This window comes from Apus apus, chromosome 1 (genome assembly GCF_020740795.1).
Source record: "Apus apus isolate bApuApu2 chromosome 1, bApuApu2.pri.cur, whole genome shotgun sequence".
In the NCBI taxonomy this organism is placed as follows: domain Eukaryota; kingdom Metazoa; phylum Chordata; class Aves; order Apodiformes; family Apodidae; genus Apus; species Apus apus.
In genome coordinates, this window is record NC_067282.1 from 22,074,815 (window position 1) to 22,091,923 (window position 17,109).

Genomic DNA, 17,109 nt, shown 5'->3' on the forward strand with positions numbered 1-17,109 from the left:
TGTGTCTTGCACTGGCACAGTGTGTTGTAGGTTTGTGCACCTCTCTGGCCCTACCTGACTTCCTTACTCGCAGGCTGAGACCCACTTTCCTGTATGGGGTGCCACATCCATCACAGCTGGGACACATCCTGCCTGCTTCTGGTTCTCTAGAAGCCTGTCTCTTGGCTGTATGAGACCTTCTTGGGAAAGCTGGTCACCAGAAAAGGCAGTTTCCTAACCTGGGGGAAAAGTTGATAGAGCAGTGCCCTGTGGATAAAGTCAGCTTTGCGCATTCCTATCCGGCTTCTCCTCCATCCCAGGATGAGGATGCACAGCAAGGTGAAGAGACACAACACAGAGTGCAGAACAGATAGGGTGGGCTACAGAGAGGGTGTGTAGCTCTTTGTGCCTTAGTGACATTTGTCACTTGCACAGCGGCTGAAGAACCAAGAGTGTGTAAGGCCTGCTTCTGAACTTAGTGCTGTGTATATCAAAATACTTGTATTTGGCCATTCTGGTATGTATCTTAGTGACCAAGTCTTGCACAACTGAAAACAGAATTATAAAATGGGTTTCCTTCTACCTTTTTTTTTTTCTAAAACAGGTCTGAAGAAAGAAGTACAAAAAGATCAGGATGCTAACAGACCAGCTGCCTCATCCCCTAAGAGATCAGCAGTAACAGCCACCAAGCTCCATTCACCAGGTATTTATGAAGCCAAAGGCACTGCTTCAGGGAAGATTTAAACTTAGCAAATTTGCATCTCATGTTAAAATACTAAAATCTGAGACCTACTATTGTTAAGTGAAGATTGATTGTGCCCAAGGTTCATTAAGCTGGTTGTGAGTACAGCAGGCTTTATAATACCAATGCATAAGTTGAATAGACTTTTGTTTTCTTTGTTATAAACATGCAATCATCTCTCCTTGAAAACAAAGAGTTGTTGCTTTTACATGTTTAAAGGCACAGGGACATTTTTTAAATTAAATTTTCCTCTATAAAAAGAGAACAGACGGATATAGTGAAATGAAAGACACCTCAGGTGATTTACCTGGAGTGATAGTATATTACTCGGAATCTATTTGTGCTGTTGTGCCAAGGCACTAAATTTCCTGGGCTATTTCTATGCATAATTGGGAAAAGGATTATCTATAGAAATAAACTTCAGAGTGCTATTGGGGCATTGTCAGCTTATGCCTCAATATTGAGCACAAACACATAGTTTTAGCATTTCTAAAGAATATCTTTGTTTATTTACTAAAATCAAGAGAAGTTATTTCTATTTATGTCTACTAAGTGTACTTAGTTAGAAAGCAAAATGAAACATAGACATATTTGTACTGTGCATTTGCATTGTCTTAAGGAGGCTTGTATTTCCATGGATTGCTTAATGATTTTCAAGGCTTAAATTTTTGGCATATCCAATTAATGAAGCCTCAAAGGTTTCTTCATTCTCATGACATGTTGAGTAACTGCCCTCTCTCCATCAGTTTGATTTAGAATTTCTTAAGCTTGGTTGTCTGAAATTATGACAACCTAAAATATTTTATCACCATAAGGATCAAACAGGAAAAGAAACCTCATATTAATTAACTTTTTTAGAGTAGCCTTTAGCATTCTTTGAAATAACAACAGCAATAACATAGCAATCTTTTTACCTATTAAGCCAATAAAAAATAAAATCAAAGCAGCCATTTAACAGGACAAGGAGTGAGCATCTCTGGAGCTCAGGAGCAGTAACATAGCCTTTCCTCTATCAGCATCACAGTTTCCTGCAGCATTTACACTATGTGATAGCAGAGCATGTGTTCCTTGGGTAGCTCCATCACAGGTACATGTAGCCATGAAACAGGCTCTAAACTTTCTGAGTGCTGTTTCTAGCTTGTTCTTCCACTGTTACTGGCCTCCTCACATGCAGTTCCTTTTAATTAGTGCTGCTTTTTGACTGTCATACAATTTTTTTGTTAGGCTTGCATCTGATCTTTAGAATTTGGATCAGTTCTGAAGACTGGCAAGGGAGTTTTGAGATGCAGTCATGTAGGGTTCTCAGTTGTATCTATTGATGCAATACCATTCCTGAAATCTATGTGTAGGAGCAGGTGTACATAGATGCAGGTGATCTCCTTCCACCCCACTGCAGGATGGTGCCATCTGTTTCTGACATCTGTCACTCTATCAATTCTCTCAAAGTAATTTCCTCACTTTCCTTACAAAAATGTCAGAAATTGAACAGTTCAAATAAATTGTATTCCCCATCTAAATCCTCATGGACTGTGTTAATTATGAGTATATACTTGATATGTCTCCTTAGTTCAAACAATCTGGTAGATAAAAAAAAACAACCTGGGAGTTTTGAAGCAGATCAAAGGAATTCAGTGATTCCAGTGTACATTGGGTCTGCCCCCCTGGTCCCACCATCAGCAAAAATGACATTCGGGATCAGGGCCAACATCATTAATATATACCCTGTTTTGTGCAGAGCAACAGAAGAGACACCTCAATGGCAAAATAAGCTTAATAAGCTGCTTTTCAGACCCAGATGAACCAAGAAAATCAGATTTATCCCTGAGGAGAATAGCACAGTTTAATTTACAAGGACAGCCTATAATACTGACAAGGACAACATGGAGATGTGTTCTTCAAACGTTCCAGGGAACAGGAAAGCTAGAAAGATATAAGACAAAACAACTTGATGAGTTTCTGTTTTAATTAAAACTGGTCTGATTTCAAGGGCTTCCCCCTACACTCCTCCCTATTCCTTCTGTTGTAACATCAACATGTTGCCTCAACAGCCCACAATTTTTATACTAAAAAGACAGGTATTTATGGCTGCTACTTTCATTGATTTCTTATTTTGTGTTGTCTGGTTAAGAGCCCCTTTACATGAATTAAAGAACCTGTAAGAAAATACCATTCCTGCACAAACAGTTGTACAAGCTTTAACTGACATGAAAATGGATGGAGGGCAGTAGCTATGCTGGTTGAACTCTTTTGATGACAGAAAGTCCTCTCCTGCAACCTGCATTGAATTATTAAAGGTCTTGCAGCATCATGAAGTCAGTCAAAGGAAATCTGGCATCTTTGTCAAGTCACCAAACTTGGGGTTCAGGTGGCTAAAGAAATCATGTGTAGAGTGTAAATGCATTCCAACCTTTTTCCCGCATCCACAACAGTGTAAGATGAATCTCAACCTGGAAGTGCCCATTTCTCTCACTGCCGTTCAAGAGAGTTCAGCATCACAATTGCAGATGCAGATCCCTGTACTTGTAGATATCTAATATAGGTGATATGAATCTTTCCTCTAACTGCCTCAGTTATAGGTAAGACACACTTAGGAGAGCTCTCCTCAACTCACAGCAGACCTTCAAGCTCAAGCCTGAGGTGAGATGACTGTTATAAAGCTCTGAGCATGGCCCCCAGTGATCATATTTCATTGTGATCTCACCTTTTTTTATTTCTTTTTGTAAGTCATTACAGATCTGTGTGAATGCTACAGACCCTTTTTTCTTTTGTAGGAATGAGTCACAAAGGCCTTAGAAACACATAAAGGTCATGTCCATACATATAAAGTGACCCTGGTTGTCTTCTCTCCTTTGTAGGACATCCCAAGCAAAGGCCAACCACCCCAAAGAATGGCTTCTCCCCCAAACCAGGAGAGAGTCGAGATGCTGAGAAGCAGTTAATTCAGAGACTAAAGGAAAAGTGTGATGAGCAGTCCCGACGACTAAGCAATATTCAAGATGAATTTAAAAGGGCCAGCTGTGGCTTTGATGTCTTTGCTGTAACAACACAGCACTTTTTCAGGCAGGTAAGTGCAATGGGTACTTTTTCCATTGGAAAGACATTTTTGCCTTTGCACCAGTCACTTGGCCAAATTTATTCCACAGTCATTGAAACTTTGTTCATGGGAGGAAAGCATGTCTATTCTTTGCAACAGTTATTATGAGGAGGGAATTATAATTTTATGCCATGTATTTGAAAAGCAAAGTTCAGGAACTTGGAAGAGGGGGAATTGTGACTGAAGCATTTGTCACAAGCATGGGGAGGTTTCAGGATATTTTTAGGAGTGAAGCAGATGCAGAAACTTAGAAGTCCCAGTCCCTGACTGCTACAGATAGAATGGAAAGTGTAGCTGAGATGTTGACACTTACAAACAAATACAAAAACAATCCATGTATTTAGTCAACAAAAGGTGTTGGATAAAGGAAAATATTTACTTTCTCACAGGTGTTTAAACACAGAGTTTAAAAGATGACCACAGTAACCATGATGGACTTGTTAGGTGCTGATTGCTTCAAAAGCTGTTTAAGCAACCTGGGAAACCTAGCTGGGCTCTGAGGTTCAGATGTAGTTCACCTGATGCCCATGTATTTTGTAATATCACAGGTTAAGCTGGTGTCCCAACTACTCTGTAAAACAGACAGACGATCACTAGCGGTTGGAACTGAGGTTTGGATAATATCCTTGGTTGCTGCTTGTCTACTTTTGGAAGAGGCAAGAGTAACCTTTCAGTACTAAATGGGAGAAAGAAAACCAAGAAATGAAACAGATTCAAACAGTCTTTACAAATTCTGAAATACATTATTGAGGTTTGTTGGTTTTTTTTATTAGTGGGAAAGGTTACCTTTCAACAAATAATGTCGTTATTTGTAGTTATATTTTCTAAGTAGAAGCTGGTCTTGTTTGGGGGAGCTTCACTGAACTGAAAACCAGGGAACTTTTAAGAAGTACTAAGTATTTTAAATACCTTCCCAGGGGATTTTCCCCTGCTCTTTTTCTTTAGTCTTGACATCTCTGGGCTTGATGGGCATTTCTAAAGTTTTTGGGGGGTTTTTTGAGGATTTTTTTGAGCTGACTGTGGATTATCTTTAATTAAAGCAGAGGGAAACAAAAAAGGGCAGAGCAGTGTCTGCTCAGCTTTGTCAATGCTTTGTCTACTGGGGAGAGATTTTTCATCTCATGCATCATTCACAATTTGCTGAAGGAATTCTGGAAGCTTGGGCATATGTCCTTTGTGTCCTCTGGATATGTTTTAAATGAGAACAGCTGCTGCAGCTGAGCCTTGAGATGCCTCTCATCCTGTTGGTGCATGTTAGGTCTGTCCTGAGAATGCTTCCTAAATTGAACACCTTGAGGGACTTTATTTAATAAAGTCCTCTTCAAGTCTTGGCTGGTCATAGCCATGCCTCCTATTCCCAGCTCCTCTGCACTATCAGGCCAGCTGGGGGTTTGCAATAATACTGCCCTGAGTTCCTGGAGGGCTTGGAATTAAAAAATAATATACCTGTGGGATTTAAGCATCTTCAGGCTCAGGCAGGTTTAGATGTATCGGGTTGGGTTTTTTTCAGATCCACTGCTGGACTCGATTACCTGTGTTCAGCATGAGTATCAGTATCTTCTGGCCTTGCCTGGTCTCCCTGGAGTATATATACATATGCACATCACTGTTAGTGCACTGCAGACAATGCTGGGAGCCATGTAACATGGACCCCTCTCAGGCAAAGACACCCTGGCTCCCCTGGCTGAGGAGCTGCACAGTCAGCATGAGCGCAACAGTTACCTATTAGGCATTCAGATATGGTACCTGTGTTGGGAGTACAGTTGCTTTACACTTGATTTTTAGTAAATGGAGGCCAGTGAGCACTTCCAGAAGACTATTCACAGCACCAAAGATCTGAATTTCTGCCTGAGGTACTTGACTGTCTTGACTGAAGCCTCCAGAGAAGGCTAAGGCTGCTGTGCTTTTAAATTTGCTGCTGAAGTTGAGAACCTTCATGGAGCAGAATGATCTGGAACTACTCAAGCAATTGTATAATTGGTCAGCCTGTTGTCTTGCAGCATAGACACAGACTTCCAAGTTTCTGAGTGCCATTCAAAAATACAGTCTGTAGACATTTTCTGAGGTGGCATAATTGTTTGAAAGCTGGAGAAAAAATTGTGTTGGCAGGCTTTGTGTTGTTAAGGCAGCATGGAAAAAGAAACTTTTCCCATGATAAAAATAATAATAATGTGTGTTTGTTTCTCAGGAGCCTGCAGGCAAAGTGGTTGAGGTCTGAGCAAAACTGTAGTTTGACAAGGGAATAATACTCATTCAGGAAGAGGTGGGGCCTTATTCCAAAGAAGTTTGGTGTTGATTTGTCCAACTTGCAGTTCTGCTCTGCTAAGCAGCGGGCCTGATCCTGGATTCGTGCTAGGGAGTCTCTTTGGTCTGATAGTCAACCATAGCCTAATTTTAGTATGTGTCTCTCTTTTCTTTCTGAACTGGAGATGAATTCTGTTGGAAAATGGGTTCCCAAGCAGCGCGAACTGGATTGATTCTTAAAAGGTCATCCAAGGATCAGTGTTTTTTACACAGGAAGGAGTGTCCCAGTGCCCATGGCTCTCTACTCTTGCTCACACTGTTTCTGTTCTCTCTCCAAAGTTGGGAAAAACACCAGTGCTCTTTAAAGACCCATTTGTGGTTGGGGGATGACCTGTCCCCATGCACAGAGGCTTTTATACAGGATTTGATGTACCCTTACTAGTCCCACCATAGTTTGCCTCTCTTGCATGCCTGAAAAGTCCAGCAGACAGGTTTACATGGAGAAAGAAAGTGTCAATATATAGTAAAGAGTGTTGCCCCATTTGAGCAGCTTCTTTGAATGCTTTCCAGTTTTAAGCACCTACTGTAGCAACCTTAAGGCTGGATGACCATTTTCTTTGAGTTTTGTTGGATTTATTTTCTGGCTGTTCCAGTCCACTGCTGAATTGTGTCCTGAATCATCTCTCATTCCCTGTTGAAAATGCTCTTAACAGGCAAGCTTCACTTAATAGGTATCAAGGAGTGCACAACATGTAGCAGTGCACAGCGGGACATAGCAGTACATAGCACAGACCCACTAAATGACAGCTAAAGCAATTTCCTCTCCTGGGGAAAAGCCTGTGCACTCAAAGCAACTGATGCCTGAGGCAGTGGACAAAAAAAAAAAAAAAAAGGATAAAGCAGCAGTTCTGACCCAGCATTTAGCTAATTGCGAAAAGTAATGAGTACAGCGCTGGTGGACAGCATGGCTATTCATTATTATTTAATTAGCAGGTGGATTAGTTATGCATGTTTGACTTCTGTTGACTTAGGGGCTGCTTCAAACTTACTCTGAAGAGGAGAATACAGAGTTTGTCCTTAATGTTGGATGGTGATCATATCAATATAACCATTGTGCTGTGAGGGATACTCCGAAGTGAACAACTGATTGGCGGGAACTGGAGTGATACTGTGAAGGTGATACCATCAAAGCTTTTCAGAGCAAATATCACGAGCAGCTCCCCCTGACTCCAGACACTCCTCACCTGGTCTGACTTGGTAGCCCAGGGATAACGACTGTTCGGCCATCGCAGCCCTGTTCAGCAGAGTGAGCAGCAGCAGTCCCTCTTGGAAGTGGTAACAGTGCCATCTAAAGGAGAGTAGCCCTAACTGACAGACTCTGGAGGGCAAATCTTTCCGGACATCAACAGAGGGGCGGGGGGGGGCGGAAATAAAAATTAAAAAAAAAATCCACATTCGTATCTCTGGTACACTCAGAGCAGAAGTGTTTGTGCTGAGGGTGTCGTGGCCAAGCTGCACCGAGAGCCTGGAAACTGAGCTAATGCCTTCCTGCCTGCACAGCATTCCTGAGCAGCCAAAAAGGGGAGCCCCATTAGCAAGTTCTGCCTCTGAAATTTCAAATTAGGACTACAGATCTCCAGCACATGTGAGGGCAAGGGATCTTTCTGCAGTGCAGGCCCCAAGGGTGAGAGCAGGTAAAGGAAAAGGTTGTGCTGGGCTGTTTTGTCCTGTGCTCTGTGTGGGCATGGAGAGGTTTCCAGACTTGCCAGCACAACCTTCAGCTGTGGTCTTTATCATAGAGAAAAAACTGCCCAGGACAGGTCCCAGCAAGTGGGTGCAATTAGATCAGATGGGAGTGGGGGAACCACTAGTCCTGAGCTAGAGCTGGGACAGCACTGCAGTACTTGATGACATCCCAGTACTTTGTGTCTTCACTGGGAAAGACATGTCACCAGCAACCAGTGTCTGTGTTTTTCTCCACACTCAAGTGTGTGTTACTTTTGGGTGGATATACAACACACATCTTCCAGACAAGTAAATGCATGTAGCAATGTCCTGCAAAATCTGGGATGGACAAGGAAAACTTTTTTCCCATTCAAATAAGAAATATGTGTATGCTGTTTCATTTTCATGAATGGACAATGTATCACCCAGTGACATGTAACTACCTTCTCCAAATGCTTGTTACCTCTTCTGTTAGAGGCAAAATTGGTTGCACTAGCTGTAAGTTACTTGGGACTTCCCACCATTGCTTCCAAAACAGTAATTTGGGCTAACATTTCAAGTGCTTATCTCAGGCTGAGCTGAAATTAGTTTATTTTCACAACTGTCTTTGAAAAGGAGTTTAGGAAAAATGTATCTATTGCTTGTGCCTGGTGGTGGCACAGTGGTAAGAAGCCAGCACTTACCAGAAAGACCGACCTTCTGGCTTTCAGGGGTACTACTTTCCCAACATTTGCAAAATATGTTAGAATTTAGCCCAAGCACAGTCTGTAGAAAAGTGCCATTCTTCTCCTTCATAATTTTTACAGCTTGTCTAGATTTCCTATATTGAGCAAGTTCAATCTTTTCTTTGCTCTTGCTGGAGACCAGAGCAGTCAGAGCAACTCAATCTTTTCATTCTGTATCCTGGAAAATAAATCCATTTTGGACTCATCAAACCCTGACAGTTTAGGGATATGATTCAAAAACATTTTGTTGTGAGACAAACAAAACACTTTATTTACTTGGGACAAAAAAAAATTAGAAAGAAGCTTTGTCATTTTTTAGAGCTTTCTAGATTGTGTTTTAAGTAGAAATGCACAAGATTTGGTATTGTGGGCTGCTACTTAAGGTAAAACAGAGCAGTAAGAATTGAGAGGCTGAGGGAGATGGGTCTCTTTAGCTTGGAGAAGAGGAGACTGAGGGATGACCTCATCAATGTGTACAAATATGTAAAGAGCAAGTGTGAGGAGGACAGAGCCAGGCTTTTTCCAGTGATGTCCAGAGATAGGACAAGGGGAAATGGGTGCAAACTGGAACATAGGAGGTTCTGCCTGGACGTGTTCCTGTGTGACCTACTCTAGGGGATCCTAGATCCTCTAGTAGGGAGGTTGAACTGGATGATCTTTTGAGGTCCCTTCCAACCCTGAACATTCTGTGATTCTGTGATTCTTTACACGCAAGTATTATGATAAAGGTTCTATAATGCAGCTGCTGTGGGATCTGCAGGACACTCAGACATGGTTGATCTGCCCAAGTAATGGATCAGGTTTGTGAACTGAAGGCAACTGCCTCCTGCAGGTCCCCTTCTTATTTGCTGTGGATGCTAAAAGACAGGCAGTGAGAAAGTAAGGTTCTGTAGGAATAGAAACTTTGAAGCAGCTGAATATCTTTCCCCTCCTGTGAATGGAGGATGTTACCAGAGGATGCTACACAGGGCCTATAGGAAGATCATTTCATCCAAGCTCTCCACCTCTGTCCCAGAGGGTGTCCCTCATTTTCTTCTTGCACAGCACCTCTGGATGCTCAGTGCTCTGCTGCTGTGAGGGCAGAGCCGGACACTTGCCACACTGTGCCCTTCAGGTCTGCCAGCAAAACCCTCCTCTCCCCTAGCACAGGATCTAGGGGATGTTTTTAATTTCCCTGTGCCTCAGTGCCCAGCTGTTAGATGGAAACACCAGGGAACTGCCATGACATGAAGGTGCCATGAAGGAAAAAACTTAGTATTTGTGATGCACTCTACTCTCTGGGTCACACAACAAAAGCACAGCCTGTGAGGAAAATCAGCACTACTGAGCAGCATGGGTAGTAAATAAGGCCTTGGGCTACATAATGAATGAAGAAAATTGACATGCCTGTTCACTGGGCAAAGTGGAACTGTTGTACTTTACTGCATGCTAGGGCTGTGCAATGGATCCACCCCACTGGACATCCATTCACTTGGGTACTGCACCACTTCACTGTGCTGCTGCTGCTGGTTTTTGGATGCAGTTGCACACCCATCAAAGGGGCATGAAGGTGTGAGTTGGCTGGAATGGAGATAGTGTTTGGCAAAATTGGGTATTGTGAGAAAACAGAGTGAAATGCCCCGCTGAGGAGTCCTGGGGTGGGCACTGTGGGAGGTGGGAGTGGGGCTAGGTGGAGCAGTCCCCTGCTCTCTAGGTTTTATTTAGCTGTGTGCTCGTGGTTAGCATAGGTCCCATATCAGGATTTCCTCTGTGATGTGGACTCACTTGCACAAGCTGATTTCTCACTGCAAATTATAAGATATTCTCGGCCTCTGAGGTGCACCCTCTTCTCCTGGGTCTGGCAGGGTCTCCATATGGCTGAGGAGAGGAGAAGAACCAGGAAGGTGGTAAAAAGAGGAGGCAGAAACTTGCTGGGCTGACCCTGTCTCTAGTATAACAGTTTTCTCAGACCTCGTACTGCAGGCAAGGAATAGGAATGAGTAGCTTGCCCCCAGGGAAGCAGGAGCAGTGGAATTTGGAGTGGCAGGAAGGGAGCAGCCGAAAACTTCTTTTCATGCCTGAAATCCTGAGGCTGCAGAGCAAGCACAAAGGCAGAAGAATTTTAAGGGGAAGTGCTATAAAGGCTGATATTTGAGCAAACTCAGGTGAGAGCATAGCTGGAAAAATAGTAGGTGAAAAGCCTTAGTAAAAAGGCTGCTTCTTCTTTCTGTACCAAGAGGGGATGCCTTAAACATGCTAATTGTACATGTTTTCAGTTGAGTAGCAGTTAAAAGTGGAAGAAATGAAAAAAAAGTACACACACATATATATGGCCACATATACATGTCCTCACAACAACCACATGCAACACTGCAGGCTTGGCAAAAAGTAGCTGGAAAGCTGCCAGGCAGAACAGGACCTGGAGTCTTGGTGGACAGCCAGCTGAACATGAGCCAGCAGTGTGCCCAGGTGCCCAAGAAGGTCAACAGCATCCCGGCTTGTATCAGAAATAGTGGGGTCAGCTGGAGTAGGGAAGTGAACTTGCCCCTGTACTTGGAACCGATGAGGCCTCACCTCAAGTACTGTCTGCAGTTCTGGGCCCCACACTACAAGAAGGTCATTGAGGTGCTGGAGTTAATGTCCAAAGAAGGGAAATGAAGCTGGTGAAGGGTCTGGAGAACAAGTTTTATGAGGAGTATCTGAGGGAACTGGGGTTGTTTAGCCTGGAGAGGAGGAGACTGAGGGGAGACCTTGTTGCTCACTACAGCTACCTGAAAGGAGGTCGTAGTTGGGGGGCAGGGTTGTTCTCTTCTCCCAAGTTACAAGTGATAAAAAATGGGCTCAGGTTTCACCAGGGGATGTTTAGAATGGATATTAGGAAAAAATCCTTTGCTGTAAGGGCTATCAAGGTTTGGAACAGGCTACCTAGGGCAGTGGTGGAGTCACCATACGTAGAGGTATTTACAGGGCATGTAGATGTGCTTAGGGACATGGTTTAGTGGTGGATTTTGCAGCATGCTAGGTTAATGGTTAAACTTGGTAATCTTAAAGGTCTTTTCCAACCAAAACAATTCTATTCTATATAAAACTGGTGTTAATTAAAGGCTAATTACCTTCACCGAGCAATTGGCCACTGGAGACTGCACAATGGAAAAGGAAAAGGAGTGCTTGGGGGACTCCACTTGTGAGATGTTGGTAGAGATTTTTATTCTCTCCCCGAGTCTTCTGTTTTCTTTGTAGTGTCAGAGGACAAGGCCTGTCTGGACTAATTTGTGCCAGCGGGGCAGGTGCTGCCTGGCTTTGCCTGGCTTTGCTTGGCATGGATGGCAAAGGTGTTGCCAGGATAGAGGGCTTCCCAGTAGTGCTGCCTGGCCTCTCCATCTCTCCTTTTGGAGCACTAACTGAAGCTAGGCAGCTCTAGAGACATGTCACTGCTTCTGATTTCTGCACCTGTCTACACCTTCAGTGTTTTACTCTACAGGTCACAATACCATCCCTTGCACAGCACTGTCCTCATGTACCTCATACTGCAAAGGGTCCATTTAGGTAAGGCACAAAATTCTGCTATCCCATCACTACGCAGAGCTTTCCACTAGTGAATACAAGTGTCCTGGGGCAGCTGCAGCTGAGAACAGACCAGAAGAGTCTCTTGCCAATCTTGCAGCCAAACTGGCAGCAAACATTAGACTACTTCAGATACCTTATACTATTCTCAGACAGAATGGTCTGCTCTGCTTCAGTTCCTGCAAGACAGAAGGAAGTAAGTGCAGGGAACCTCTTGGCTTGTCCCTCTGTCCTCAGTGGCTTTCTCACAGCCACTGCTGTGACAAATGGTATAAATTTTACTTTTGAGGGATGAAAAAACATAGCTGGGAAGCACTTGGGTAGTTACATGGCCTTGTTTTGAAACAACCTCCCCAATTATGTTTGTATCCTTTGGTTGGAGAATAATGTTGTTAGTTCCACATAAATATTTCAAATGTCAAGCTAAAAAAGAAATAGCCCCAGGCAATCTAACACTCCTCTTCGAGAGGTTTGAAACATCCATTCTCAGCTTACACAGACACCATGAATTGCTGAGTAACTGTTCACTTTCCAATCTCTTGTTAGGTTTGGCTTTTGTTCTACAACAGGGAGCTTGGGAACTTTGTTATGTTTCCTCCAGGCCTGAGGACAATTTGAGCATCTCTCTTCTGCTTGGTCTTAGCACCACAGCCACTCAACTCCAGCCCTTTGAGTTGTACAGAGGTGCATGTGCTTACTGGGGTTGTGTTTTGGGGAAGAACCCTGAAAGCATCACACTGTCCATCCAGTATGGATCTTGGCAGGGTTTGTTAGAGCCGTAGCTTCAATCTGTCAATACCAAAATGTTTGGACTCAAGATGCCTGCATTTTTCCATAAATCTTTGCATCATCAGAAAGCAAACAAATTAACAAATAATAATGAATAACAATTCTAGCATCCAGAGGCTTTGACACTCTTGATCAGTACTTTGTGCCACGTATGTACTATCAGCATTTGCTTCAAACATATAAACATATAAACATATGTTCTTGGTACAGGCAGTTTAGAATAGTGCTTTCATAGACTCTGTGTGGCTGCTGTGGTTAGACCTGTGGTGGAGTAATTGTGGAACTGTTAAGTGCTTTGCATCCATTGACAACATCAGACTGTTCACCAGATAGATGGAAATTGTTCTGAACTGTCTGAGAGGTAGGCATGCTTTTCTCTGAAATAATAACTTTCTTGTTTCTGAATTAACAATTTTCATTTTCAGAATTGCCTGAAAAGGAGCTGTAATATTAGATGTTTCTAAATTACCTCTCCTGGACAGTTGAAGGGATGAGCCTGTACCTTCCTTGCATAGTGCTAGCAATCAGGGAGCTCCAACACCAGCTAGGGAGCTATGGAATTCCTACAGGGCCCACAGACATGTTATGCAGGGCAGTACAGCAGCTGCTGTTGGATACTGCAAAGGTGGTTTCCTTAGCTCAGTCATCAGGGAGGAGGGCAATTTTCTTTGATTGGTTTCTTGGTTGCTCCCCACAGATACTCCACCAAGATTCCTAGTATGAATGTGACAGAAGAAGACTTTGTCATTTTTTGTAGATCAATAGGTGCAAAGTTCGTATATGAAAGTGTTAATCACAGCATGAAACTGTAATTTTTCTGCTTCCGTGAGAGAACAGAAATATTTACCAAATTAAATTTTATAGATACTTTTTAGGGAATTTGGCAAGGCTGGACAAAGTTTTTACTAAGAGGGAGTAAATGAATCCTTAACTCTCGTTAGAAAAGGGGTGGCTGAGCCCTGGGCCTGCCTGGGTAAGAGGGATCCCATCCTCTTTTGGGAAGTCAAAAAGCTGAGCCTCTCTTCAGTGACAAACCCTTCTGCACAGCTCTTGTTTTATAGGTATATGCAGAAGATTTCACTTTCCTTTCAGAGTATGATAAGACCAAATGTCACTCTGTAAAGTTGCTGTAAAATGGGAGGCAGTTCCTCAATTCATATATTATCTTCAGAAGTAATGTCAAGACCAAATTTTTGAACAAAAGTCTAAGGGAGGTCACAGTCAACCTAGAGAGGGGACTAATACCACACACACCCAGAAGAAGCAGTGACCACTGAATTTCTCAAGACAGAGGATATGAAGAAGGCAGAGGTGCTGAATGCCTTCTTTGCCTCTGTCTTTACTCCTGCAGGCTTTTCCCATGAGCCCCAGATTCATATAACCCCAGAAGTAGGCAAGATAGGTGAGGACATAGTAGATGAGGATTGGGTTAGGGATCAGTTGCATAATCTGGACATCCATAAATCGATGGGTCCGGATGGAATGCATCCAAGGGTGCTGAGGGAGCTGGCGGAGGTCATTGCTAGTCCACTCTCCATCATCTTCAGTAAGTCATGGGTAACTGGAGAGGAGCCTGAGGACTGGAGGATAGCAAATGTCACTCCAGTCTACAAGAAGGGCAAGAAGGAGGACCCGGGTAACTATAGACCGGTCAGCCTCACCTCCATCCCTGGAAAGGTGATGGAACAACTTGTCCTTGGCACTATCTCTAGACATATCAAGGACATGGGGGTCATCAAGAGCAGTCAACATGGTTTTACCAAGGGTAAGTCATGTTTGACTAACCTCATAGCCTTCTATGAGGAAATTACTAGGTGGATAGATGATGGTAGAGCGGTAGATGTGGTCTATCTTGATTTCAGTAAAGCATTTGACACCGTCTCCCACAGCATCCTTGTAGATAAGTTGATCAAGTATGGGTTTGATGATCAGGCAGTGCGGTGGATCAAGAACTGGTTGAAAGGAAGAAGTCAGAGAGTTGTAGTCAATGGGGCAGAATCTAGTTGGAGGCCTGTGACCAGTGGAGTCCCTCAGGGGTCGGTACTGGGACCGGTGTTGTTCAATATCTTCATCAACAACCTGGATGAGGGCACAGAATGTACCCTCAGCAAGTTTGCTGATGACACCAAGCTGGGAGGAGTGGCTGACACACCAGAAGGCTGTGCTGCCATTCAGAGAGACTTAGACAGGCTGGAGACTTGGGCGGGGAAAAACCTGATGAAGTTTAACAAGAGCAAGTGTAGAGTTTTGCATTTGGGGAAGAAAAACGCCATGCACCAGTACAGGTTGGGGGCTGACCTGCTGGAGAGCAGTGTAGGTGAAAGGGACCTGGGGGTCATGGTAGACAGGAGGATGACCATGAGTCAGCAGTGTGCCCTTGTGGCTAAGAAGGCCAATGGCATCCTGGGGTGTATTAGAAAGGGTGTGGTTAGTAGGTCAAGAGAGGTTCTCCTCCCCCTCTATTCTGCATTGGTGAGGCCACATCTGGAATATTGTGTCCAGTTCTGGGCCCCTCAGTTCAAGAAGGACAGGGAACTGCTTGAAAGAGTCCAGCGCAGAGCCACAAGGATGATTAAGGGAGTGGAACATCTCCCTTATGAGGAAAGGCTGAGGGAGCTGGGTCTCTCTAGTTTGGAGAAAAGGAGACTGAGGGGGGACCTTATCAATGTTTACAAATATGTAAAGGGTGAGTGTCAAGACGATGGAGTTAAGCTTTTTTCAGTGAAGACCAGTGATAGGACAAGGAGTAATGGATACAAGTTGGAGCATAGGAGGTTTAAGATGAATATCAGGAAAAATTTTTTTACTGTAAGAGTGACAGAGCACTGGAACAGGCTGCCCAGAGAGGTTGTGGAGTCTCCTTCGCTGGAGACATTCAAAACCCGCCTGGACGCCTTCCTGTGTGATGTACTCTAGGTGACCCTGCTCTGGCAGGGGGGTTGGACTAGATGATCTTTCGAGGTCCCTTCCAACCCCTAGGATTCTATGATTCTATGATTCTATGATTCTATGATTCTATTTACATGCTGGTGGTTACTTAACAGTAACATGTCTCTCTGGCAGATCCATGGGGCTGACCTCAGGCATCACCAGATAGCTCAGTCTGTTGCTGCAGCCTCACCTGGAGATGCCTGTCATAGCATTCCAGTGGCTCTACTGTCCTCAGATACACACCCATGGCCTCCACCACCTTTTCCTTGCTTGTATTTTTATATCTCTGACAGGTCTATTTTTAGACCTCCTCCTGTTAGGTAGTTTTACATTACCCCTAGGGCAAAGTGGCTTGGCTCTGTTAATACAGACATGTCCAATAATGACATATATAGGCATCGAAATAGTCATGGCAATAATGATCAGTGCAATCAAAAATAAGTCTAAGGGAGCTTACTGCTTCTGCAGCCTAGTAAGAGAAATTATTTACTATCTATAAATAAGATAAACTAATTATTATCTGTAAGAAAGGTCTGACAATGCTAAACATCCATCAAAACAGCTACTTGACAGCTTTGTTATTGCAGAAATAGCAGGCTCGTTGTATAATTGCCTCTGTTTGGTTTTTACCATCACAAATCATAAAGGTTAGTCTTACTCGAAAAATCAATTTTCATCTTATTTGCCAGTGCAAAAAAATGTGTAAGTAACATTAGCTTGTTGCATTTAATTGAGTTACACCAGACAAGGAATAAAAAGATTTTATCTGGATTGAATTGGAGGTGTTAAAAACAGAAAGCACTTGGCTGACTTAATGTATTCTTTTCAGATAATATTTTACCTCTATATAACAAATCTCATTAGAATTTAGGACATAAACATGTTTATTATTCCACAGTTATCCCAACAGAGAGATTGACATTTTGCAGACAGTGTAAAGATGTTGTTCCAATCCTGGCATGCTTAGCATCTAAAGAGGCAACATGCCAATTAAAACTAGGGAGTCAAAGTGACTAAGCAGACGAAGGGATCGAGTGTACCAGTAGCAAGTTCACTGATGATACAAAACTGGGAAGGGTGGCTGACACTCCAGAGGGCTGTGCTGCCATCCAGTGTGACCGGGGTAAGACTGGAGAGCTGGGCGGGGAGAAACTGAATGAAGTCCAACAAGAGCAAGTGTAGAGTACTCCATCTGGGGCACAACAGCCCCATGCACCAGTACAGCTTAGGGGCTGACCTGCTGGAGGGCAGCTGTAGGGAAAGAGACCTGGGAGTCATAGCAGACAACAGGATGACCATGAGCCAACAACGTGCCCTCACAGGCAAGAGGGCCAGTG

At 43.5% G+C, this 17,109-nt stretch overlaps 1 protein-coding gene across 5 annotated transcripts in view; it reads left to right on the plus strand.

The window, feature by feature from the left end:
- The window catches only part of MTUS2 (microtubule associated scaffold protein 2), a 295,553-nt gene that overhangs the window by 235,068 nt on the left and 43,376 nt on the right, over positions 1-17,109 (plus strand). For all 5 annotated transcript variants that reach the window (XR_007889387.1, XM_051618292.1, XM_051618300.1 and 2 more), the window contains 2 exons: positions 584-682; positions 3,577-3,785. Coding sequence is in view for 4 of the 5 variants with exons in the window: in XM_051618292.1 (XP_051474252.1) it covers positions 584-682; positions 3,577-3,785 (308 nt within the window). In the remaining variant the exon portion in view is untranslated. The remainder of the gene's footprint in view (positions 1-583; positions 683-3,576; positions 3,786-17,109) is intronic.